The sequence below is a fragment of the Biomphalaria glabrata genome, chromosome 17, assembly GCF_947242115.1.
Source record: "Biomphalaria glabrata chromosome 17, xgBioGlab47.1, whole genome shotgun sequence".
NCBI lineage: Eukaryota > Metazoa > Mollusca > Gastropoda > Planorbidae > Biomphalaria > Biomphalaria glabrata.
The window spans coordinates 17,333,564-17,361,174 of record NC_074727.1 but is presented as its reverse complement, the minus strand read 5'-3'; the positions used below and the strand labels follow the sequence as shown (position 1 = coordinate 17,361,174).

Below are 27,611 nucleotides of genomic sequence, written 5' to 3'. Positions count from 1 at the left end.
GTGCCTTAGTGACATCCATGCAGCACCTAGCTTATAAAATACAGAAGTGATTTCAAAAAAAGATTGCTGTGATCCTATCGGCCCATTTGGATACCGGCCCACAGGGCTTTTGTCCGAATATTCATATAGCCAGTTCGCCCATGCTCCAACAAAAGGAATGCTTATAAAGTTATTGTTAAAGCTATTATTAAATAATTGAATTACTGAGTCAGAATAACTAAGAGTTCAACTTAACCCTAAAATCTTTTTTTTTCCAGTGGAGAAAACAGAGTTAAAACACCACCTTAACCCGGAAGAAGATCTGCTCAACCAATCATTCCAAGAGATATAAATAACTTTGCGCTGACGCAACTAGCACACATAAAGTGTCATTTCCTATTCGATTGTTTGCATATCAAGTAAATACACAGAACTATTTAAGACTAAAATAACACTAATAGTTAATGTTACGGAACCAATGCTACTTTAAAAAATTTAAACACTTAATTTAATAGATATTGGAAAGTCTTCAAATCGTTGCTCTGATTGAACAAAACTCTAAAACAATCAGTCATAGCTTTAATTGTATGAAATGCATTCACTACATAAAGATAATAGAGTACCTGTTTCCACTGACCTAAACTGGAAATGTTAAGTCTACTCATCCATGACCCTTTCTTTGTCTAATATTTGTTATACCATTGAAACTTACATTATATGTATATTTTGTATGTTCAAATATGTCATTATTATTGTTTGCACAATTTATGTTCCGATTTGCAGCATTGACTATAAGGAGTGCTTGTGGCTTTATGTGTCAGTCCTCGTAGGCAGCCCAGACAATATAATCGCCTCCATGCTTGTAGAGGCATATGTCTTAAAATAAATGTGCAAAGAAAAAAGAAAATTCTGACTTCGCTGCAACGTGACCGAATTTGATAGAAACCAATCCAAACTTGGAATACACTCACATCTGCAGAAGTTATAATTTCAAAAAAATCTTTTTCTGTTTTTTTTTTAAATATCTTTATTATATTAAAAAAAAAATTAGCAAAAAATCAATTATAGCAAGCATTAACCCATACCTATTTAATAATTGAGTGAATAACAAGAGAACTTGTTTCTCAAACTCCACCCCCACCCCCAAGCCACACAAAAAAAAAAACAAAAAAAAAAACAAAACAAAAAAAACAAAAACAAAACAACAAAGATACTTATTACCATTACTGGTCACATTCTCTAGTCACCTGCTACTGGTCGCCTATTAATGCTCATGTGTCCCCTGTAACATTTTGTCTATTACTGATCGCTTGTTTCTGGTCATATGTCTCAGGACCACGAACTAATGGTCAACAGGCACTGGTAAACTATTATTAGTTAAGACAGATAAAAAATAAAAAGCTAACACTTTATACTTTCTTTTCTTTTAAATGAATTCTCAAACCTAAAAAAAATTTAAACTATTGTCCACCCATTTTGAAATGTTTGACTTTAGTTGAATTGATGCATGCCACATGTTCCTGTGGATCGTGACCAAATAATCTATTGTTAAATTTTGTTTTCTGAAAAGCACAATTAAATAACAAAATCCCTTCTGGATAATTAAGCTCATTTTATCCATCATCAATATGACTATAATGCTTAATAAGTTACGTGAAGTTAGTTTCGATGTGTAATAAATGGCGTACATGAAAGTTAGGTTCTGTATTCAATCACTGTAAAGTCATTTCAATGTATGGTTCTTGTTGTCTGTCACTGATATCATGACATTCATTTGCAGGATGCTTTTAATCATCTTACTCGTAAGCATATCATTCTTTAAGCAGCATTACAGAGACTGGACTAACAACAGTGACAGGAACCAGGAACTACTTGTGAACAAAATACAATATGACGAGATCGGTTTTTGTTTTCAACTGAGACACTACACCTCTCTAACGACCTACTTCCGGTCGTACCTAACTCCTACTCACTGTACATGTATTTACTTTTTCACGTTCTGTATTCAAAAAATTCACTAAATTATAATCAGGTACAATAAGTTCACTATTTTCACTGTGACATTGTCTTTATGTATTGTTCAGTTTGTTAAACTAGACAATGTATTCAAAGTACATTTTAGTACGGCAGCAATAGAACGCTTTGTGAAAGATACACATTTGTATAAGCCTGTATCTAAGAAGACATAGAAAATAGAGCCCTGAGATTTATAACAAATGAATACATTCAGAGTAAAAACTTTAATAAAATCACTAAATTTAGAAATCTTTCAGGACTAAAAAGAAAAGTAGCAATAATACCTAACGAACTGAACCATAATACCTAAAATACTGAAACATTATACCTAAAGTACTGAACAATAAAGCCTAAAATGCTGAACCATAATCTACAAATACAAAAAACAAAACCTAATAAAATACTTAGAAAAACACAAAGATAAATGCACATTTCTTATTCAAATGCTAGAACAAATTTATACAAATGATCCTTATTTCCCACTGCTACTAAAGCATGGAATGGGTTGCCTGAATCAGCCAGGAAAACCAATGACTTGGCAGAGTTTAAGTTACTGATTAACATGCACGACTTGACTGACACAGGGAACACGCGTAGGACGTAATCATCTTCTCTTTTTAAGTAGCGTCTGCAATCAACAATCTAGAGTTATCAAATCTTTGTATTATCCAGTGCTATTGAAAACTGTATGTGTTATGACTAAAGCGCATTTTAACATACACATATTTACCTTTTATGGAATATTGCGCAAATTTGTTAACTTTTGGGTAACAATTAATGATACAATTATATGATCAGCTTATGAACTTTTGAATTCATTGTGTACATTTGTATTTTTATGTATTTTTATGTGCCTTTTGCTTACCAATTTGAAGTAACTCGTATTTTAAATTTCATTTCCTTTTTTTTTTTTTTTTTAACCTCGAGTACATTTCGAATTTATTAGCACGTTAATTACAGACGTTTAGAGTGGCTATGAGAACAATGGGGATGAGAATGATGGCATTAACAGTATTATAACTATTGTAGTATAGAAATTGTTTGGTAGTAGTGGAATGGATTTTTCAAAATGTTTTTGTATGTTTTATAATTTGTATTCCCAATTTAGTTATAAATATAAATTGCTCTATAAATATGCTCTATTCCCTGACATTTTTCTTAAGGTTTTATTGCTGTATTGTCTCCCTTTGATAAGATATACATATATTTATTTATTGTTACTGTGCATTTTTTAAGGAGCAAAAATATTTTAAATTCAAACATGTTCTTTCTCTCCGTAATTATTTACCACATTCTGGTGGAATCAACGCTGGTATCGTCAGTTAGGAGAGAAAGAGTTAACAAACAAATGATATTTATTAAATGCAATAACATACTAGGCATTTCAATTTCATGTACCAGAGAATCACATAGATCTACATTTGGATATATAAGTTGTACAATACATAAACACTATCACGAAGTATAGTATTTTATTGCAATATTTCAAATTACTCATTTATTTTGAAATTATTGTAGTTACACCTTGGTTACACTAAAAGACATATCTATTAAGATTAAAACAATAAATATTTAATTAAATGACAAATTTCAAATGTATGTTGTTGTTTTTTTGCTTCCATTATTTCTAAGCAAGAAGTACGCTGCTGAATCACTTAAACGTATCAAAATAAAACAAAATGACATCTTTAACCTGTTTGTATTCCAGCTAGATTACTCAAAGAACTAAGCAATGAGCTAGCCCCAGTGTTCAAAAGACTCTTTCAGGCATCTCTTTAACCAGGGCAGAGTACCAAAGGACTGGAAAGAAGCCAATGTCACCCCCCCCCCTATTAAAAAAAGGAGAACAAATCTGACTTAGGAAACTACAGACCAGTATCACTTACCAGCATCACATGTAAAATCCTAGAACATATAATATGTATTGTCATACTAAACCACTTAGACAAACATAAGGTCCTTACTTCATACCAACTTGGCTTTAGGAAATATAGATCATGCGAAATACAATTAATAGGACTAAACGATAATTTTTAGCGGCCCCCGTAAGGGGAAAAAGCCGCTATTAGGTTTGTGCAAAATGTCCGTCTGTCCGTCTGTCCGTCTGTCCGTCTGTCACACTCAGATCTCGAAAACTAGAAGAGATATGAAAAATATTATTTCATCATTAAATCCGGCTTGAAAAGTTTAGGTGCAACGGCTACTTTTGGTTTTCTAAAAGCAAACCGTTTAATTTATAAAATTAATTATGCAAGCGATTTTTTCATAAAAATACACCAATTCTAAAACAATTACGTAAATGTAAGGGAGGCAATGTTACAATATGCTAACAGAGATGGACAATTTTTGTGTATTTTCAGTATCACTAAGTCAAATATATTTTTAAAATGTACAGGAAATGTTTACAACAAATACAAATAATAGTTAAAGACGTTTTTTCTGGTCAACTAGCTGCTAAAATTAAAAGAAAACATTTCTGTTTGTTTATAAAGGCTAATAATGCACTTTGTATGTAAATATCACGCACATTTTTTTAAATGGACTTTTTATGCAGCGATTTTCGTGCAGTAGCGTAAAGTCGCAACATGATCAGGTGCTAAACCAATTCCTTAAACTTTTTTAAAAAATCAGATTTTATTTATTTTTTGTTTAGTGCCCCCATCCGAATAAAAGAAGCTTATTTTTGTGCGTTTTGTCTGTTGGTCGGTCTGTCCGTCACGATTAGATTTAAAAAACTAGAACTCTAAAAGCTATTGAAAATCTGATTTACCCTTTAATGTTCCTCCCATAACATCTCAATAGTTTTAAGTATCTAAAATTGATTGTTCCGGATTTTTTTGTGCAAAACTAATCAACGCCAACAAATGTTTGTTTGCTCTTCTAACTTATATTACATTCAATTTCCATGCTTAAACGTTGCAAAAACACATTATCAATAATATGTTGTTCCGTTTTTTATGTAAATAGCATATTAATGCTAAATCATAATCTCTATACTGACTTATATTTCATTAATTGCAAAAATGTTCCGGATATTGTTTTATAAAACATGAATTATGCCTAATGATTGTTTGAAATCGCATAAGGCTTTTAAAAAAAGTAATTTACTAGAATTGATTACTGAAAATTACTTTTTAGACATTTAATTTTCTTGTAAAACATAACATAGAAGTTTTGTAATCGATAAAGAAAGTTCCGGATTTTGTTTCTTACAAATCGTCGCCAGAAATTTCCGAATTTATTTAAAAATCTACTAACGCCAAATAATTGTTTGAACTCCCTCTTCTAATTAATAAACAAATAATCTTCTCATTTACGAAATAATGTTTTTACGGATTTTTATGAAAAATATTTTAACTCACTACTCTCTTACAGTACATTTAACTTTCTACCTAAAACATTAAAAAATCTAATTATCGTTAATATTATGTTCCGATTTTTAAGGAAAACAGAATCCAAACACCAAAGTAAGGTATGAAAATCTCTCCACGTGGCTGTAGTACATCTAATTTTTATACGAGACCATCCAAAAAATTTAATTAACGGTATTACATTTATCTGAAATTCTCTTTTTCTTTTACTATTTATACAAACATCCGGAACAATCTATTATATAAACTTTTCAATTGTGTTCATACCTAAAAATTATTGCGTTGTTTTGAAACGTAAAATAAAGGTTAATCAATTTTTAATAACTTTTAGTTGTTTTTTTTTTATATCAAGATAACGGACAGACCGACTGACAGACAAAACGCAAAAACAATGTGGCTTTGATCCTTTTTAAATAATATCTATTAGAACTCAGTGCACCAATGTCTATGAACCCTCGTTAAATATCTCGTGTAAATAAAGACATTTTTTTATGGTACCGGTACTAGCCTATTGTGAGGTAATGGAATTTTTTTTCTTTGACGTCATATGAATGGACTCTTTAAATGTAACGTTAAAAGAACGCACTCGGTGCACCAATGTCTATTAACCCTCGAAAAAATTGCTTGTATTAATGAAAACATATTTTAGTCTAACTAAGCCGTGTGACGTAGTGTTTTTTTTTCCTTTGACGTCACATGGAATGAATTCTTTAAATGAAATGCTTAAAGAACGCACTCGGTGCACCAAAGTCTATGAACACTCGATAAATGGCTCGTGTTGATAAAGGTGATTTTTAGTCTAGCTAGGCCGTGTGACGTAGTGTTTTTTTTCCTTTGACGTCATATGGAATGAATTCTTTAAATGAAATGCTTAAAGAACGCACTCGGTGCACCAAAGTCTATGAACACTCGATAAATGGCTCTTATAGATGAAGGCGATTTTTAGTCTAGCTAGGCCGTGTGACGTAGTGTTTTTTTTTTCCCTCTGACGTTATATGGAATTAATTCTTCAAATGAAATGAAAAAAGAACTCGGTATAGTAATGTTTATTAAGCCTCGTTATGTGACTCGCGTTTAAAAAAGGAATGATATCTTGATTTAGATCTAATCTAGATTTTTTAAACTAGATCTAGATTTTTATTACAGTATATCTAGATCTGGATTTATATTCTAATTAAAATTATTTTAGAGTCTAGATCTAGAAGTTCTAGATCTAGTTTAGACTAAAATAGACTAGATTAAGATGTAGAATTTCAATTTCTAAACTTAAAGTGTAAAAAAAAAGTGTAGATTTTCATTTCCAAACGTTTAGATCAATATTGTAATGTTTTAATATACTAAAACTAATCTACTATTTTTTTATTAAATTTAAATTTAAATTTACGGCAAATGAATCTTTGAAACATTATTACTTTTGACCATCGGATGGCTGCCTGGTGGTGCGGTTTGCGCGCTGGACTGTCGTTCAGATTTATGGATGGCCCAGGGTTCAAACCCTGCCCGCTCCCATCCCCCGTCGTCCTGCGGGAGGTTTGGACTAGGAAGTAATTATCTTCAACTCTGAAGGAACATCCAAAACGTGTAAAACATTTTACATCAAAATTAAATCACCTCTTGAATATTATTTGCGAATAAGCAGATCCGACAGGGATCCGACTTCGACGGGGGCCGCCTCTGAGTTTGTGTAACACAAACTCTCTTTGTAATCTTGTTTTAAAAGGTTTAGATAATAATAAGCACATAAATGCTATCTTATTAGATTTTTCCAAGGCTTTTGACAATTAGATTGTTTAAAAAAAAAGAGAGATTTTGGCATTGATGGTTCAATGATAATATGTTATTTGGCCTATTGTTAGTTTACATTTATGATAGGCCTATTGTTAGTTTACATTTATGGTAGGCCTATTGTTAGTTTACATTTATGATATGCCTATTGTTAGTTTACATTTATGATAGGCCTATTGTTAGTTTACATTTATGATAGGCCTATTGTTAGTTTACATTGATGGCTATCGTAAATTGTAACTCTACGTTAAATTCAATGTAATTGGTTTTATGTCTACAAATCTTATCCTATAAATTACAGATTCTCTTTTTCATATAAGATAACTACGTCATACATTACACTCTCGTGTAATTAGTTGTATTATGCAACTAACATTCTATTTTAAAGTGACTTTAATTTTTTAAACTTTAGATGTTTTTCAGTGATCACAATCATTTCCACAATCATAGAATGGCGGAGCCTATAGGAATAAAGCGTAAGGTGCAATCACCATATTCTACATGTACACAAGTAAAACTAGTTATTTATGAAACAACTTTGTTAATAACACATCGTGCTTCATGCAAAAACACGCAAACACCTCTATGACGCCCGGAAACTTAGAAATGGACTTCAAAACCTATTTTGATGTAGTGTTACCGTTAGTTTACTCTTGCTTTGCCAAACGTAATGAGATCCAATAGGTCTACGACACTAGTGTCTGTTTAGGCCTGTGTGCAACACAATACATATCAAGATCGACACAATTTGTCAAATATGCGATTGTATGTGGTTGCTGTATGTTTGTGTGTATGTGTTTTGTGTGTTGATATGTATGTGATTCGTGTATGTTTGGGGTGTACATGTATGTGTTTCCTGTTTGTTTATTTGAAATTGTACGTGTTTCAAGTGTGTTGAAGTGTAGACAGGGCCGGATTTAAGGGAGGGCAGGCTGGGCTACAGACCCGGGAAATCCACAAGAAAGTGGTCACTACTGCAGAGATAGAAATATATCCAAATTTCAACGGGCCAAAAACTTTTTTTTCGCATTTTTAAGGCTGGCAAAAATGTGAATAAGAAGTGTACACTTGTATCATGATTAAGTAAATACAGCTCCGGATTTACGACAGTGAGTCTACCAATGGCCTTACCCTCCACAAACTCAAAATATACAATTTTTAAAAGTAAAATATGCAAATTAAATATTTAAAAAAAAGGAAACTGAGATTAAATTTACAAGAACTCTATTTCCTTTTTTCTTCTAAAATATAGCACGATTTTAGATTTTTTTTTTCATTCATAAGTGGATTTTTGTTAAAGCTTTTGAAAAATTGTAGGGGCTTCCACATGCTTCAATCCGGTTCTGATTGTAGATGTATGTGTTTCGTGTACGTGTTTCGGTATATGTTATGGACCTCACTGCCTGAAAGTGGAAGGCAGCCCCTTGTTTCAAACTTGTGTCTAAGCCTGTGACTCGCCACCTCTCCCCTTCTCTTGCCGCACGACACGACTGGGCGTCTGACGCCATTGTTTGGTCTTTTTTTTGTTTTGTTTTGTTTTTGTTTCGTCTTTTGCTCTAGTGACATCGTCTACAAGGATCTGGAGACTCTCAATTGTCTCCCTTTATTTTTGTTGAGATTTAATTTTCTTTTCGGCACCAACATTGCCCTTTAATTAATAATCAAGCGTGTTTGAGGATTGCATTTGTTTGGTTATTTCCCTTGTTAGAGGATGTATAAATGATATACTATGTGTGCCGCTGTCACACCCATGTAACATCTCAATCTAATTTTAGGCTCGAGTTTCTGACTAGACGAGTGAAGTGCTCTCCATCTCTTCATCACTGGGTATGTATGCACTTGTAAAGACCTTACACACACTGGGGACAAAACGCGCTATTGACTTGCTATGTACCGGTATCCTTGTGGTAATAATCTAATATATAAAGTAGAATGTAAGGAGTATATATGAATGTACATTGTGTACCTTATAGAAATCAAAATCGTTTGGCCGATCTTAACGAAACTTGACATGAACGTTCCCTGGGTAATAGCGGTGATCTCAGGATATGTAAAGTTGCCCTACAACAAGAAAGTTAACTAGATTTAGGTTAATGAGGCATTTTGACATAGAATTAATTATTATAACAGCATAGATGCCTTTTATTATATATCAAAACACAAAACAGAACGAAAAACCCGAGAGAACTCGGGTAAAAACATAGCTAGTACTTTTTATAAACACGAGATTTTTCTCTTGCCGGGTGTGTTCAGAATTTCGATCATTATTTTTTTCCACATCGCTCTCTTCCTCACCCCCCCCCCCTATACAGCCTCTTTCCCATCCCCACCATTGGTTACTACATTTGTTACTCAGTAAGCTACTGCATCAGGTACTGCATTGGTTGTTCCTTCTGTAACTGCATCAGGTACTGTATTGATTGATCCTTCTGTGACTGCATCAGGTACTGCATTGATTGTTGCTTCTGTGACTGCATCAGGTACTGTATTAATTGTTCCTTCTGTGACTGCATCAGTTACTGCATTGGTTGTTCCTTCTGTGACTGCATCAGGTACTGCATTGATTGTTGCTTCTGTGACTGCATCAGTTACTGCCTTGGTTGTTCCTTCTGTGACTGCATCTGATACTGCATTGGTTGTTCCTTCTGGGACTGCATCAGGTACTTTATTGGTTGTTGCTTCTGTGCCTGCATCAGGTACTGTATTGATTGTTCCTTGTGTAACTGCATCAGGTACTGCATTGATTGTTCCTTCTGTGACTGCATCAGGTACTGTATTGATTGTTCCTTCTGTGACTGCATCAGGTACTGCATTGATTGTTCCTTCTGTGACTGCATCAGGTACTGCATTGATTGTTGCTTCTGTGACTGCATCAGTTACTGCATTGGTTGTTCCTTCTGTGACTGCATCAGTTACTGCATTGGTTGTTCCTTCTGTGACTGCATCAGGTACTGCATTGGTTGTTGCTTCTGTGACTGCATCAGGTACTGTATTGATTGTTCCTTGTGTAACTGCATCAGGTACTGCATTGGTTGTTGCTTCTGTGACTGCATCAGTTACTGCATTGGTTGTTCCTTCTGTGACTGCATCAGGTACTGCATTGGTTGTTCCTTCTGTGACTGCATCAGGTACTGTATTGATTGTTCCTTCTGTGACTGCATCAGTTACTGTATTGGTTGTTCCTTCTGTGACTGCATCAGGTACTGCATTGGTTGTTCCTTCTGAGACTGCATCAGGTACTGTATTGATTGTTCCTTCTGTGACTGCATCAGTTACTGTTTTGATTACTGTGTTGCTTTGCTCCATCAATTACTGCAGCAGCTAATGTAATGTTTACTCTATCAAATACTGCAACAGTGTATTGGTTACTTCTTTTCACGCTAATGGTTATTCCATCATTTACTGCATAACTTACAGTATTGATTAGTGACTAGTCCATCAGTTGCTGCATTACTTATTGTAATGATTAGTCCATCACTTACTGCAGAACTTACTGTATTGATTAGTTCATCAGTTACTGCATAACTTACTGTATTGATTAGTCCATCACTTGCTGCATAACTTACTGTATTGATTAGTCCATCAGTTACTGCATCATATATTTGACTTTAAAGTTCTCTTCATCACACAGTTTTGTTTTCATCACACAGTTTTGGGGCATCACACAGTGTTGGGGCATCACACCGTTTTGGGGCATCACACAGTATTGAGGCATCACACAGTATTGGGGCATCACACAGTATTGGGGCATCACACAGTCTTTATTTCTCTCAGTTGTCACGCTATGGAGTGTGAGCACCGTTTTAGTCCTTCCTGTTATATAGCCTCTTTTTTTTTTATTTTAAATTTTAATTCTACTATAAAAAGCGGCTTTTCAGTTAAGACTTTTAAACAATGATCAGCAGGTCTATACATGAAGTCCAATTGTCCAGACGATTCCGCCATGTACGTTTTAATCAGAATTTAAGCCCCATCTGAAACTCTCTGGCAGTGATCTCCGTTGTTGAACTATTTTCCTCACCCCCTCCAACCAGATAAAGTTAAATATAAGAACACACACACACACACACAAATCCAAGACTTAGGGAAAAAAAACAATGTGTTTATAAACGTTTTCCTAAGTAGATCACAAATCCAATTCATCATTTCCAATCCATCATTTCAATAAATAAATGTTTTCAAAAAAGGGAATGGATTTGTTAGCGCCCGATTGTTCAAGAATGTTTTGCTTTTCGAATGTGCGCTTACTCGATAAGAACTGAAGGTTTAAAACAAAATAATGGCAATGTTTCCTATTTCTTTATTTCTCTCTCGCTCTCCCTCTTTCTATTTTTCTCGCTCTCCCTCTTTCTATTTTTCTCGCTCTCCCTCTTTCTATTTTTCTCGCTCTCCCTCTTTCTATTTTTCTCGCTCTCCCTCTTTCTATTTTTCTCGCTCTCCCTCTTTCTATTTTTCTCGCTCTCCCTCTTTCTATTTTTCTCGCTCTCCCTCTTTCTATTTTTCTCGCTCTCCCTCTTTCTATTTTTCTCGCTCTCCCTCTTTCTATTTTTTTCGCTCTCCCTCTTTCTATTTTTCTCGCTCTCCCTCTTTCTATTTTTCTCGCTCTCCCTCTTTCTATTTTTCTCGCTCTCCCTCTTTCTATTTTTCTCGCTCTCCCTCTTTCTATTTTTCTCGCTCTCCCTCTTTCTATTTTTCTCGCTCTCCCTCTTTCTATTTTTCTCGCTCTCCCTCTTTCTATTTTTCTCGCTCTCCCTCTTTCTATTTTTCTCGCTCTCCCTCTTTCTATTTTTCTCGCTCTCCCTCTTTCTATTTTTCTCGCTCTCCCTCTTTCTATTTTTCTCGCTCTCCCTCTTTCTATTTTTCTCGCTCTCCCTCTTTCTATTTTTCTCGCTCTCCCTCTTTCTATTTTTCTCGCTCTCCCTCTTTCTATTTTTCTCGCTCTCCCTCTTTCTATTTTTCTCGCTCTCCCTCTTTCTATTTTTCTCGCTCTCCCTCTTTCTATTTTTCTCGCTCTCCCTCTTTCTATTTTTCTCGCTCTCCCTCTTTCTATTTTTCTCGCTCTCCCTCTTTCTATTTTTCTCGCTCTCCCTCTTTCTATTTTTCTCGCTCTCCCTCTTTCTATTTTTCTCGCTCTCCCTCTTTCTATTTTTCTCGCTCTCCCTCTTTCGCTTTTTCTAGCTCTCCCTCTTTCTCTCACTCTCTCCCTCACTCTTTCTCTCTGTTTCTTACTTGAAGAAAAAACAACAACCCAACAACTCAGTTTGACCAATCTTCTTAAAATTTGGAGAGCGCTTTATTCAGACCTCGACAATGTTTGACCGCGCCACACCCATAATATTATTAAATAGTCTTATGAAACGCGGTCACAAAATATGTAGTTGGAATTAAGTAGTTTATCCTGTTTGATCTTGGAAGTAATCAAAAGCTCATTGTTTAATATTCTTCAGATTACGTTTCATGTATTCATTTAAGCTTAAAAATAAAATTCGCCAGTTTCCTTAGCTAATGACAGATATCAGACTCAGTGCTTAAGTTCACAAGAGGGTACAGAGAAACCCGTTGGGTGTAAGCTATACAAATAGTTATATTCCCTTTCAAATGCGATTAAAATTGTGCGCTATGTATATCAGTTTCACAGAATAAAAACTCAAAATAACGAGGTGTTACAATAAATTAAAAAGTTGTCTAGGAATCGCCACATTGACGAAATTATTAAAAACAATAAAAAACAACAAAGAATTAATTAATTTTTTTACAAATCAATTAATAACATAAAACTAGAATGTTCTTTAGCCTAAGTAAGAACAACATTAGATAATGCGTCTTCTTTTCAGGATCTCCCCAAATAAGAATACATAAAAAAAAAAAATAGAACAGACGCTAAATTTATTACGATTGAATGTTCACATTTGGATAGAGTAACACCATTAATTTAAATTACTAATTACTAATAAATAATAATCTTTGATAAAGGATATATTTCTACCAGATTTACTTGTTTCTTATATTTTTTACCTTATGCTTAAAAAAATGAGTAAAAAAACTGAAAAAAAGGTTTACAATATTTTTTCTTTAAATTAACGCGGGCATAGCTGGGCATATCAGCTAGTGCAAAAATAATAATATAATGGAATGTTAAAATATATCGACAGAACTTTTGAAAAAAAAAACAGAAATATTCGACTTCCATGATGAACGTGATATGCTCGAAGTGATTCACTGAAAATCAGAAGATTAGAAGAAGCGCCGGGGGAAGGCTCTATTTAAAATATATCTTTTTAAAATGTATCTATTTAAAATTATTTAAGCTATAAATGTACAGTTATTTTCCTTATATAAGCTTGTTTTTTTATTTTAAGTATTTTTATATTTTGCTTGTTTAGCAATGCATTATGAACTGTCTCCCGCTTGCTAGTTAGTTGGCTCCAAATGTACTGCTCTTGAGAGAGGTCATGTCATGGAAGTACTCCCATTGTTACTGGCAATAAGTATACAAGAGATATCAGAAGACAAATCAGGTGTTTAAATACATAGACACAACCATTCTGGGATACAGTGTTTACTTTCTATTTAGCTAATATTTACTAAAGAGTCTACTTAAACATGGGGAGGTGCGGCGGCGGAGTGGTAAAGCGCTTGGCTTCCCAACCGGAGGGTTCCGGATTTGAATCCTGGTGAAGACTGGGCGTTTTAACTTCGGGATCTTTAGAGTCCTTCCAGGTCTAATGGGTACCTAACATAAGACGGGAAAATCTAAAGTGGTTGGTCGTTGTGCTGGCCTTAGGACACCCTCGTTAACTTGGGACACAGAAACAGATTATCTACCTATTGTCTGAATGGGGCACTTTACTTTTTACTTTTACTGGGTAAATATGTTAACTAATAAGTAATAGGTTTCTAAGATGATGTGACAGTTACTGAAGTTCAGTATGATCCTAACAGTAGTAAAACTAATAATATTTTGTTTAAATGGTATTGGAAAATATAAATGTTGGATAATTATTCTTTCTAATTTTTTAAATTTAACCCTCGCAGCTTTGGGGACTTTAGAAAAATATAAAAACTGTTTACCGAAATAGATTACAACGTTAGAGAAGAGAAAGAGAGAGAGGGAGAGGGAGGGAGAGAGAGGGTGAATGAGAAGAATTATAGCAGACAGAGAAAGAGAGAGAGGAAGAGAGAGAAATATTAAAAAAAAAAAGAGCTATTTGACTGTACGAAACGTATTCCTTACAGTTGAGGCATACAAACTCACTCCCAATGTCTGTCTGTTAAGTTGAAAATCCACACTGTAAATGTGCAGTTCTTTCACTTATATAATCTGTATTTTTAAAAGTATTTTTTTTTGTTTTTCTAATTATGTAAACAAAATATTTATCTCTTTGTCTGTCTTTTATCAATGGCATAATCTCTACAAAAAGCACACTTCATTAATAAATGCAAATATAAGCATACAAGAAAACCAAAAATAGTTTCTGGACATCGGACATTGCCATTTTTGTCTCCCTTTGCCAGAGCTGTAATAGGTATTGATTTTTTATGTTGCCATGACGTCACTAAAATTCAATTTACGACATTTTTTTTTTGGTGTGGGTGTGAAAAAAAAAAGAAGTCGTGTTTGTTCTGTCTGTCGGAATGACAGACGAATGGTGATTAAAGAGAGATGATGAGAACAGCAATGATTTGTCGTAAGGTGAAGAATGATGACACCTGAAAAAAAGGCAGATGGGCAAGATAAAAGTGAAGATAAGAGTGAAGATAAGAGTGAAGATATATCAGTTTTATATAATACATTGACAAGTTCCCAGCCCTTGTTTCTCTACTACAGAACAAGGGATACCTTGTAATTGTAAAAAAAACTGAGTCTTAGACTCTGGGAACTCTAGGCCTATGGAAGCTTGCCTCTTCCTGTCCTAACAAACTTCTGGGAAAGACTCAAGCAGATGTATATTATTACATTCCTATTACCGATGGCTCATATGCCAAGTAGCTTGGATTAGAAGCGAGGTCAATGGCCGAACACACAGGGGAAACTCTTCCATTTTCCAAACAAAGCCGCCTTAGCTGAAACACAAGAGTTAAAGCCGAAATTTTCACACTCCAACGACTGATTGACAAGGAGCGCGATCTCAAAATGAAGATGTCCTCAAATATATATTTGTGTATGTTAGTTTGTTTCTAAAATGTTAAATATGTTTCGAATGTTCCTTCAGAGTTAAACCCTGGACCATTGATAAGTCCGAACGACAGTCCCGCGCGCAAACCGCACGGCCAGGCAGCCATCCATTCTATTTGCTTTTGATGATGTTAAGAAGAAAGTCCTAAACAGAAGTTGTAGGAAACCTACAATGAGAACTGCAGGGCATTTAGGGAAAAAATTATCATTGGTTTGTCTGGGTGTGAGGAGATGGGGGGGGGGCAACTGGCCGCATGACCTTGTTGACGCCTTGGTCCGTCGTCACCTTGACTAAGATTGTTAGGTTGATATTGCAGTATTTGTCCTGGTCATCTAAAAATTGTGTGATTTTGTTACGCCAATGTTTCCCAAACTATGTTCCGCGAGCCCTGTTGTTCCTCGAGGCCTGATTGGGTGTTCCATAAACAACTGGAATAATTGACAAGTGGGCGACAGAGTGAATTAATCTCTCCAAATAAAAAGAGGCGTGTCGTTCCGCTAAATATACTTAGAATGTGCGAGGTGTTCGTTAAGGAAAGGGTTTGCGAAACACTGTTAACACCAAAGAATAAAATCTTTCTCTGTGATCTTTGACTTCGACGAAATTTTATTTCACCCCACAGACACCTTTCACGCATGCGCACACAAGCCATAAATGTATGAGTTACGAATATCGTGTAAATATGTCAATGATATGCAACAGAGGACGCTGACATGTTGAGAGCTAATGAATGGGCCAGGACTTGTATTGATTTTCCAGACATCAAGTTTAAAAAAAAAACGTAATTTACAAAATCTTCTTCAACCACTTGTTATCATTCTTCTTTCTTATTCTTTGATATCTGTTTCTGTGGGACTTCGATGGTCTACTTTAAAGTGGATTCCGTCCGTTATATACTGTTTTGTTTCAGTTTCTTTTGTTGGGTTATATTTAAATAATTTGGTTTGCTTTATAGGCATTCCTTCAGAAACGGTTACCTCCTCCTAGCCCAAGCTTTCTGCAGGAGGGCTTCATTGTGATGTCAGTCCGGAGTACATACCACACGAACATTCTAACAGGTTTATGCGAGATATAATACAATGCAACGTAGGTCTACTATAATTTGGATGCTCGGTCGTGTGGTATGCGCTAGATTCCATCGTCTACCTTCTAGCGTTTATTTTCTAGCATCTATCTTGTAACTTTTAACTTCTAGATTTTAGCTTCTGGGATCTAACTTCTAGCGTCTAGCTTCTAGCTTTTAGTTTCTAACGTCTAGCTTCTAGCGTTTATCTTGTAACTTTTAACTTCCAGCTTCTAACATCTAGTTTCTAGCTACTAGCGTCTAGCTTCTAGAGTCTAGCTTCTAACTTTTAGCTTCTAGCTTCTACACACATTATTGAACTTATCGCATAAACTTCATTTATTTTGTTCAACTATCTGAAGTTTCCAGCTTTTTCCGGATTAGATTTCTAATTTAAAAAAAAAAATTAGTTTCTAACTTCTAGCGTCAAGATTTTAACGTTTAGCTTCTAGTTTCTAGTTTCTTATTTCTAGCTCCGTGTTAGAACTGAACACAAAATATATTTTTTTATTTTGTTTCACCTGTATTGTTCCAACAAATTTAATTGTTTTGAACGTCTGTACCCAGACAGCGCCTCGCTTCTCTTAATGTTGACGCTCTAATAACTACTAAGTACATCAACATTTTATTTAACTAGCTGAAGTGACCGGCTTTTTCCGGATTAGAATTATAATTTTTAAACAAAGTTACAAAGACATTTTGTGTGGAAACACAAACTCAAAATCGGCCCCCGAAGTGGTCCACCCAGGTAAAAAGGCAGGTTTTAATATTTTCAGAAAGAACATCAGAATGAAATTCTATCAAAGAAAAATGACAGAGAAGAATGAAGAAAGAAGGTTGACAGATCTTGTGTGGTGCCCCAGCGGTCCAGCAGACAAAGGATAGGTGAAAGTGAATGTGAAGTTAGATGTGAACCTCGTCTAACTGATGTCTTATAATGAATATCTAATTGATCTAATTGTTTTGTAAAGGGTCAACCTCTTATTAAAATCCTCAAGAACAAAACATTTCCGTAAAAAAAAATTCCTTTCGTTAAGTGTGCTATTGCTGTAGTGCAATCCTGCAGTTCATGCGATAATATGAAAACTAGTTATTAATTGTTGTTTTCAATTATATCCAACTTATATGCAAGTAAATAGATTTTTTCTCTTAAAAAAAAAAAGTAAACATTTTTTTTTTTGTGTAAAAGTAGTAGTATGACAGAACTTACTTAACTTTGCAATACATTTGGAAAAAAATCTAAAACCATTTGCATAAATGTGTTGAGAATTTGTCAACAACTGTTATCCCCCCTACTGAAGAGCCCCCAGTGTTTGCTACTATTAATAGTGAATAGTTGTAAAAGTGGTGTATTTTTTTGAAAAAGCTGCTAGCATAAGTGATTTAAAAAATTAGATTTTTCGCTTTCAGAAAATAAAAAAGTAGCCGTTGCATCAGAACTTTAAATGGTCTAAAATATTATGATGTCTGAATTTCACTTTCTTTTCTAGTTTACGGACGGACGGACAGACATTCCACACAAAACTAAAAATACAGATAAACTGCTTCGTCTTGTTAATATCATATCTAAACTTTTGCTTGTCATAGATAGATAGATAGATAGATAGATAGATAGATAGATAGATAGATAGATAGATAGATAGATAGATAGGTAGATAGGTAGGTAGGTAGGTAGGTAGGTAGGTAGGTAGGTAGGTAGGTAGGTAGGTAGATAGATAGATAGATAGATAGATAGATAGATAGATAGATAGATAGATAGATAGATAGATAGATAGGTAGGTAGATAGATAGATAGATAGATAGATAGATAGATAGGTAGGTAGGTAGGTAGGTAGGTAGGTAGATAGATAGATAGATAGATAGATAGATAGATAGATAGATAGATAGATAGATAGATAGATAGATAGATAGATAGATAGTAGATAGATAGATAGATAGATAGATAGATAGATAGATAGATAGATAGATAGATAGATAGATAGATAGATAGATAATGAAGCAAGTTCATTACTCTTTACGCAAGTGTAATACCAGAAAGTCAGCCCCTAATTGGGCAATCAATAGTAATAAAAAAAATAATCATAATAATCATAATATGATAATCTTTATTATTCATAAGGAATTGATCTTACAATTTGTGCATTACACCAAAATACATTCTAACTATAGAAAACAAAATATAAATTCACACCGAATTCATGATAAAGTTACACTTGAAATGTTTTGATCATATAGTTGAATTGTATTTAATGATTTTTGCCAAGGCGATAAAGGAGTTTTTGTGTCAGTTTGGCTTTGTCATAGGTGTCTCGAAATGTAATACTAGTGCATGTTTTCAATGTGCCTTGTATTCATGGGCGTAGCCAGGGGGGGGCTCTTGGGGTTCAAACCCCCCCCCCCCGAAATGAAATCCCCCCCCCTTGGGGGGGGGGGAGTCGGAATTTAGTGACTGATTTTTTGCTTTGATTTTGTTTATTTTAGGTGAGATTTTAATACTAAACCATCACTTGCCCTAGCACAACCAAAGGGGTTTTGAGTTTAAAACCCCCTACCAGGGGGGTTCGAGTTTAAAAACCCCTACCAGGGGGGTTCGAGTTTAAAAACCCCTACCAGGGGTTTTGAGTTTTAAACCCCTTACCTGGGGTTTTTGCAGTTAACTCCCCCTCTTCTATAAAACAAAACAAAACAAAAAAATACAAACGAAAATCACCTAATTCCAAAAGCACAGTTAAGGAAGATTTTGATTTTAAAACCCCGTCTGAAATTTACGATAAACCCCCTCTTTAATATAAAAAAAGCTAATTACGCACTCAAAATGTTATGAGCGTAGCTAAATGGGTTTTGACTCAGTTTTGAATTTAAACCCCACTTCAGTGGGGTTTGAAGGTAAAAAATACCTCTTTTTAATAATAAAAAAAATCCAATTATACACTAAAAATGTTATGAGTGTAGTGTATGGGGTTTTGAGTTTAAACTCCCCTCCAGTGGAGTTTGAAGCTAAAAAGTACATCTTCCATATAAATAAAAGAAAATTACTCACTCTAAAATCTATGAGCGTAGTCAAAGGGGTTTTGAGTTTAAACCCCCCGCCATCTTCAGTGTAAGAAAAAAAGCAAATTACGCACTCAAAATGCTATGAGCGTTGCCGAAAGGGGTTTTGAGTTTAAACCCCCATTCAGAGGGGTTTGGTGCTAAAAATACATCTTCAATATAAAAAAAAAAGCAAATTACACACTAAAATTATTTGAGCGTAGCCAAGCCAATCTGGGGTTTTGAGTTTCTTCTACAGATGGCTTTTTTTTTAAAGTTTAAAACCCCTCCAGATGGTTTTGAGTCTAAGATCCCCCTACAGAGCATTTTGAGGTGGAAAACCCCCAACAGAAGATTTTGACGATAAAACTTCTCTTTCCTATATAAAATCTAAAGCAAACTACAGTCACTTAATTCCAAGAGCGTATTCAAGAGAGGTTACACATTTTAACCAGTGGCAGGGCTCCATTAATAAACTGCAGTGAATAGTCATCTACCGAAATCGAAAAACACTAAATGTGGCTCAACAAAGATGGCTAAGACAGATTTCAGGAGTCAGTTATAGAGATCGGATCTAAATCAAGGAAATCCTATGCCGAACTGGGAGTCGATCCCTTAGTAAGATTGTGAGAGAACGACGCATGAGGTTTGCGGGACATGTTCTCCGACAAAATGAATTACGCATAAGAAGAGTTGCAATGATTTCCTAAAAAAAAAAAAAAAAAGAAAAAAATTCACCCCCTCCCCAAACCCCCCCCCCCCCCGAAAAAAAATCCTGATGCTTGTATTTAATGAAATGAAACACATAACAAAACGATGTTGCTTGTTTTTAATGTCATTCACTCTTCCTCTCTTTTTTTTTTCTTCCCATGTTCTTTCCAATATGGAAAGACAAAGACCAAACTCAGACAGATTCTTATATGCTTGCTAGTTTTGGACCCTGACTGCAGAGCTATAGAGGAGGATTCAACAGATGCTACAGAAGGATCCTAGGTTTCATATTTAAAGACCGCATCACAAGCGAAGAGCTTAGCGACAGGACTCCACGATGACCTGCTAACTAGTGTAAAAAAAATAATAATAAAATAAAACTCTGTGGCCATAGTAAACTGTCTCCGGGACTCGCAAATACCTTCCTTCAGGGAACAGTACCAGGAAAAAGGAAGAGGCCGACAGAGAAAGCGTTGGGAAGACAACGTAAACGAATGGACGGGTCTGCATGGAAAGAGGTTTTATCCAAGGCAAAAGATAGAGAGGAATGGTGAAAGACGGTCGACAAATCTTGTGCCTCTCTCGTTGCCTATTCTCTTTTCTCTCTCTTTCTCTCTCTCTAACTCTCTACCTCAATTCTATTTCTAATCTTGCTTTCTCCTCATCCTATTTCTTCTTCTACCCCTATCATCATCACCATCACTTTCACCATAAACATCATCATCATCATCACCATCATCATCATCATCATCATCACCATCATCATCATCACCATCATTTCTCCCTCTTACCTCTTTCTTAACGAAGGAATACGAAGAGGCCTGAGGTCGATCATCCGCGTGGGCTTTAACCTTATACCTAACCTTTGAGTGTGAAATGGAGATAGGCTACATCCGTTTCAAGTATAATAAAGGCACTGGCGTTCATTCGGACGCCTAGAGAGGAAGTTGGTAAACATAGAGATGAACATAAAGGTGAGCATAGACTAACAGACTACGCATACAAGGTTAGATCTTCAAGAATGATTTTAAAGCGCCTCTGTCAGCATTTTCCAATTTAATAATAATGATAATAATAATAATCTTTATTATCCGTAAGGAAATTTGTCTTACAATTTGTGCATTACACCAAACAAAAAGCATTATATAACTATAAGAAACCAAAAGTGTACATTCACACCAGACTCACTCATAATTTACATGTGACAAAGTTTATACCAGATTGTTCTTATTTAATGATTTGATTGCCAGGGGAACAAAAGAGTGTTTGTGTCTGTTTGTCTTTGCTATCGGTGTCTTGTATCTCTTTTGTGATATAAAGCACAATTTATTACTACACAAGGACGAACTTTGAGCTGAAGCGCATGGGGCACCGCGGGGAACTCCTTAAAAAGAGGCATAAAGGGCGGCTGTCCCATTTATCATTTTCAAACGCCTCTTTTGTATAAGAATGTCATCAAAATGATAAAACTCAACAGCACAAAAAATATTTTGTTATACAAGGGCAGATAACTTTACTTGGCTTATGTTGGAATATTCCCAGTCTGATGTCTCTTGCTTACAGTTGATCAAACCAGATCTAGGTTTTGGTTAACAAAAGAGCCCTCGGGGCAAGATATGAATAAATGGGCTCATTCAGAATGCCGCTTTTGTTTTCTTTTGTCGTCTTCATAGGTTTATAAAAGTGGATCAGTTTCTGGGGAATTAACTGGCCGGAAAACATTGGTGCAGTGCTCAAACCCTTTTGAAAATGATATCGATGCTTGTTGCGTGCTCTCAGTCTTTCAGATAGCTGCATTTGAGCTTATCTTTCTAAAGATGTTTTTGTCATTTCTGTATATCCTGAAAGTTTATTGTTTTGGTGTTACAAATATAAATGGAAATGCAGGGATTGTTGTCTTTTTGTTCGTCGCATCGGTCAGTTCGATTGTGGAGATTGTGGGGTTTAAGTTCTACATTTATTTTATTATGTCGTTTAAAATCATGCAAACCCAAGCTCGGTATTGAACGTGTGTTTGTGTTTAAATATATGTCAGTCAAGAGAAAGAGTTATTTCTGTCTTTGAAGTTTGGAATAGACAACTTTTGTACTTCACTATTGCTACTACGCTATAACTTTTTGTGGATTTTGATATTGTCCAAAATTTTTTTTTTTTTAAATTGAAAGTAAAATTCTTGTTCATTTCTTGTCTCTTGTCTTCTCGTCTGCCTTTTTTATGTCCTATCACCTGCCTTTTTCATGTCCTATCACCTGGCTTTTTCATGTCCTACGTCTGTCTTTTTCATGTCCTATCGTCTATCTTTTTCATGTCCTATCGTCTGTCTTTTTCATGTCCTATCGCCTGTCTTTTTCATGTCCTATCGTCTGACTTTTTCATGCCCTATCGTCTGTCTTTTTCATGTCCTAGCACCTGTCTTTTTCATGTCCTATCGCCTGTCTTTTTCATGTCCTATCGTCTGTCTTTTTCATGTCATATCGTCTGTCTTTTTCATGTCATATCGTCTGTCTTTTTCATGTCCTATCGCCTGTCTTTTTCTTGTCCTATCGTCTGTCTTTTTCATGTCTTATCAACTGTCTTTTTCATGTGATATCGTCTGTCTTTTTCATGTCTTATAGCCTGTCTTTTTCATGTCTTATAGCCTGTCTTTTTCATGTCTTATCACCTGTCTTTTTCATGTCCTATCGTCTGTCTTTTTCATGTCCTATCGTCTGTCTTTTTCATGTCCTATCGTCTGTCTTTTTCATGTCTTATCATCTGTCTTTTTCATGTCCTATCGCTTGTCTTTTTCATGTCCTATCGTCTGTCTTTTTCATGCCCTATCGCCTGTCTTTTTCATGTCCTATCGTCTGTCTTTTCATGTCCTACCACCTGTCTTTTTCATGTCCTATCGCATGTCTTTTTCATGTCCTATTGTCTGTCTTTTTCATGTCATATCGTCTGTCTTTTTCATGTCATATCGTCTGTCTTTTTCATGTCCTATCGCCTGTCTTTTTCATGTCCTATTGTCTGTCTTTTTCATCTCATCGCCTTTTTTTCATGTCCTATCGCCTGTCTTTTCCATGTCTTCTCTTCTGTCTTTTTCATATACTCTCTCCTGTCTTTCCTCCTGTCTTTTTCTTGATAAAAAGGGAGATCAGTATTTCACAAACATATTTCCTGCTACTAACAGAAGAGTAATCAGGGCCGGTCTTATGCTACTGCAACCTATGCGGTCGCAGTGGGCTCCGCACCTACGTAGGCCCCGCGCGAATTTTAGGCGTAAATTATTAAATTAAACCATTTTAACTTATGATCTAAATCTATCTCGACCTCTTTAAAAAACAAGATTACAAAGAGAGTTTGTGTTACACAAACTCAGAGGCGGCCCCCGTCGAAGTCGGATCCCTGTCGGATCTGCATATTCGCAAATAATATTCAAGAGGTGATTTAATTTTGATGTAAAATGTTTTACACGTTTCGGGTGTTCCTTCAGAGTTGAAGATAATTACTTCCTAGTCCAAACCTCCCGCAGGACGACGGGGGATGGGAGCGGGCAGGGTTTGAACCCTGGGCCATCCATAAATCTGAACGACAGTCCAGCGCGCAAACCGCACCACCAGGCAGCCATCCGATGGTCAAGAGTAATAATGTTTCAAAGATTCATTTGCCGTAAATTTAAATTTAACAAAAAAAAAATAGTAGATTAGTTTTAGTATATTAAAACATTACAATATTGATCAAAACTTTTGGAAATTAAAATCTACACTTTTTTTTTACACTTTAAGTTTAGAAATTGAAATTCTACATCTTAATCTAGTCTATTTTAGTCTAAACTAGATCTAGAAATTCTAGATCTAGACTCTAAAATAATTTTAATTAGAATATAAATCCAGATCTAGATATACTGTAATAAAAATATAGATCTAGTTTAAAAAATCTAGATTAGATCTAAATCAAGATATCATTCCTTTTTTAAACGCGAGTCACATAACGAGGCTTAATAAACATTACTATACCGAGTTCTTTTTTCATTTCATTTGAAGAATTAATTCCATATAACGTCAGAGGGAAAAAAAACACTACGTCACACGGCCTAGCTAGACTAAAAATCGCCTTCATCTATAAGAGCCATTTATCGAGTGTTCATAGACTTTGGTGCACCGAGTGCGTTCTTTAAGCATTTCATTTAAAGAATTCATTCCATATGACGTCAAAGGAAAAAAAAACACTACGTCACAAGGCCTAGCTAGACTAAAAATCACCTTTATCAACACGAGCCATTTCTCGAGTGTTCCTAGACATTGGTGCACCGAGTGCGTTCTTTTAGCATTTCATTTAAAGAATTCATTCCATGTGACGTCAAAGGAAAAAAAAACACTACGTCACACGGCTTAGTTAGACTAAAATATGTTTTCATTAATACAAGCAATTTTTTCGAGGGTTAAAGGACATTGGTGCACCGAGTGCGTTCTTTTAACATTACATTTAAAGAGTCCATTCATATGACGTCAAAGAAAAAAAATTCCATTACCTCACAATAGGCTAGTACCGGTACCATAAAAAAAATGTCTTTATTTACACGAGATATTTAACGAGGGTTCATAGACATTGGTGCACTGAGTTCTAATAGATATTATTTAAAAAGGATCAAAGCCACATTGTTTTTGCGTTTTGTCTGTCAGTCGGTCTGTCCGTTATCTTGATATAAAAAAAACAACTAAAAGTTATTAAAAATTGATTAACCTTTATTTTACGTTTCAAAACAACGCAATAATTTTTAGGTATGAACACAATTGAAAAGTTTATATAATAGATTGTTCCGGATGTTTGTATAAATAGTAAAAGAAAAAGAGAATTTCAGATAAATGTAATACCGTTAATTAAATTTTTTGGATGGTCTCGTATAAAAATTAGATGTACTACAGCCACGTGGAGAGATTTTCATACCTTACTTTGGTGTTTGGATTCTGTTTTCCTTAAAAATCGGAACATAATATTAACGATAATTAGATTTTTTAATGTTTTAGGTAGAAAGTTAAATGTACTGTAAGAGAGTAGTGAGTTAAAATATTTTTCATAAAAATCCGTAAAAACATTATTTCGTAAATGAGAAGATTATTTGTTTATTAATTAGAAGAGGGAGTTCAAACAATTATTTGGCGTTAGTAGATTTTTAAATAAATTCGGAAATTTCTGGCGACGATTTGTAAGAAACAAAATCCGGAACTTTCTTTATCGATTACAAAACTTCTATGTTATGTTTTACAAGAAAATTAAATGTCTAAAAAGTAATTTTCAGTAATCAATTCTAGTAAATTACTTTTTTTAAAAGCCTTATGCGATTTCAAACAATCATTAGACATAATTCATGTTTTATAAAACAATATCCGGAACATTTTTACAATTAATGAAATATAAGTCAGTATAGAGATTATGATTTAGCATTAATATGCTATTTACATAAAAAACGGAACAACATATTATTGATAATGTGTTTTTGCAACGTTTAAGCATGGAAATTGAATGTAATATAAGTTAGAAGAGCAAACAAACATTTGTTGGCGTTGATTAGTTTTGCACAAAAAAATCCGGAACAATCAATTTTAGATACTTAAAACTATTGAGATGTTATGGGAGGAACATTAAAGGGTAAATCAGATTTTCAATAGCTTTTAGAGTTCTAGTTTTTTAAATCTAATCGTGACGGACAGACCGACCAACAGACAAAACGCACAAAAATAAGCTTCTTTTATTCGGATGGGGACACTAAACAAAAAATAAATAAAATCTGATTTTTTAAAAAAGTTTAAGGAATTGGTTTAGCACCTGATCATGTTGCGACGTTACGCTACTGCACGAAAATCGCTGCATAAAAAGTCCATTTAAAAAAATGTGCGTGATATTTACATACAAAGTGCATTATTAGCCTTTATAAACAAACAGAAATGTTTTCTTTTAATTTTAGCAGCTAGTTGACCAGAAAAAACGTCTTTAACTATTATTTGTATTTGTTGTAAACATTTCCTGTACATTTTAAAAATATACTTGACTTAGTGATAATGAAAATACACAAAAATTGTCCATCTTTGTTAGCATATTGTAACATTGCCTCCCTTACATTTACGTAATTGTTTTAGAATTGGTGTATTTTTATGAAAAAATCGCTTGCATAATTAATTTTATAAATTAAACGGTTTGCTTTTAGAAAACCAAAAGTAGCCGTTGCACCTAAACTTTTCAAGCCGGATTTAATGATGAAATAATATTTTTCATATCTCTTCTAGTTTTCGAGATCTGAGTGTGACAGACGGACAGACGGACAGACGGACATTTTGCACAAACCTAATAGCGGCTTTTTCCCCTTACGGGGGCCGCTAAAAAAACAACCGAAAGCGATATTTTGCTAGTCGATAGTAAATCTAAAAGGCAGATCTACATGTTTATCGGCTTTCTGCTATACAAATATAATCTACTGTAGATGGCTCGTAAAGTTAAATTTGTACTTAGTAAAGTATGAATAAAATGCAAAGGCGAATTTATTTTCAAATACAAAATCTTAATTTTTACTTATCATCCTTATCCCTACCCAGACTGGGCCCTGCGCAATCCGTTTCGCATAGGGCCCCGCAATCTGTAGGATCGGCTCTGAGAGTAATGCCTTGAAAGTTGGAGAAGTTAGACTTAATGCCTCGATAGTTAAAGTTAGACTTAATGCCTCGATAGTTGAAGTTAGACTTAATGCCTCGATAGTTGAAGTTAGACTTAATGCCTCGATAGTTGAAGTTAGACTTAATGCCTCGATAGTTGAAGTAAGACTTAATGCCTCGATAGTTGAAGTTAGACTTAATGCCTCGATAGTTGATGTAAGACTTAATGCCTCGATAGTTGAAGTAAGACTTAATGCCTCGATAGTTGAAGTTAGACTTAATGCCTCGATAGTTGAAGTTAGACTTAATGCCTCGATAGTTGAAGTCAGACTTAATGCCTCGATAGTTGAAGTTAGACTTAATGCCTCGATAGTTGAAGTTAGACTTAATGCCTCGATAGTTGAAGTTAGACTTAATGCCTCGATAGTTGAAGTTAGACTTAATGCCTCGATAGTTGAAGTTAGACTTAATGCCTCGATAGTTGAAGTTAGACTTAATGCCTCGATAGTTGAAGTTAGACTTAATGCCTCGATAGTTGAAGTTAGACTTAATGCCTCGATAGTTGAAGTTAGACTTAATGCCTCGATAGTTGAAGTTAGACTTAATGCCTCGATTGTTGGGAGAAGTTAGTCACCCTTTTTATAAAGGAATATAATAACAGCGTTTCGAAGTTAAGGTGGAACAACGCATTTTCCTCAGCATAAGGTGAACAGGTCTGTTTGCCTTTCTGCTAGAGTAACACTTCCTATTTTAAAGACTTTTGCAGAAAGGCCATCAGAGCCATTGCATTGCGTTTTTTTTAGTTCATTAATCGCGATTTCTAATACCTTAAATGTTGGCGATTTATCGAGTA

General features: G+C 34.8%; 1 protein-coding gene across 3 annotated transcripts in view; it reads left to right on the top strand.

Annotated features, from left to right (window-relative positions):
• The window catches only part of LOC106052465 (neural cell adhesion molecule L1-like), a 64,223-nt gene extending 61,314 nt beyond the window's left edge, over positions 1-2,909 (top strand). For all 3 annotated transcript variants that reach the window (XM_056015195.1, XM_056015194.1, XM_056015196.1), the window contains one exon: positions 258-2,909. In XM_056015195.1, coding sequence (XP_055871170.1) covers positions 258-331 — 74 coding nt within the window. In that variant the 3' untranslated portion in view covers positions 332-2,909. The remainder of the gene's footprint in view (positions 1-257) is intronic.
• Positions 2,910-27,611: the final 24,702 nt, after the last annotated feature.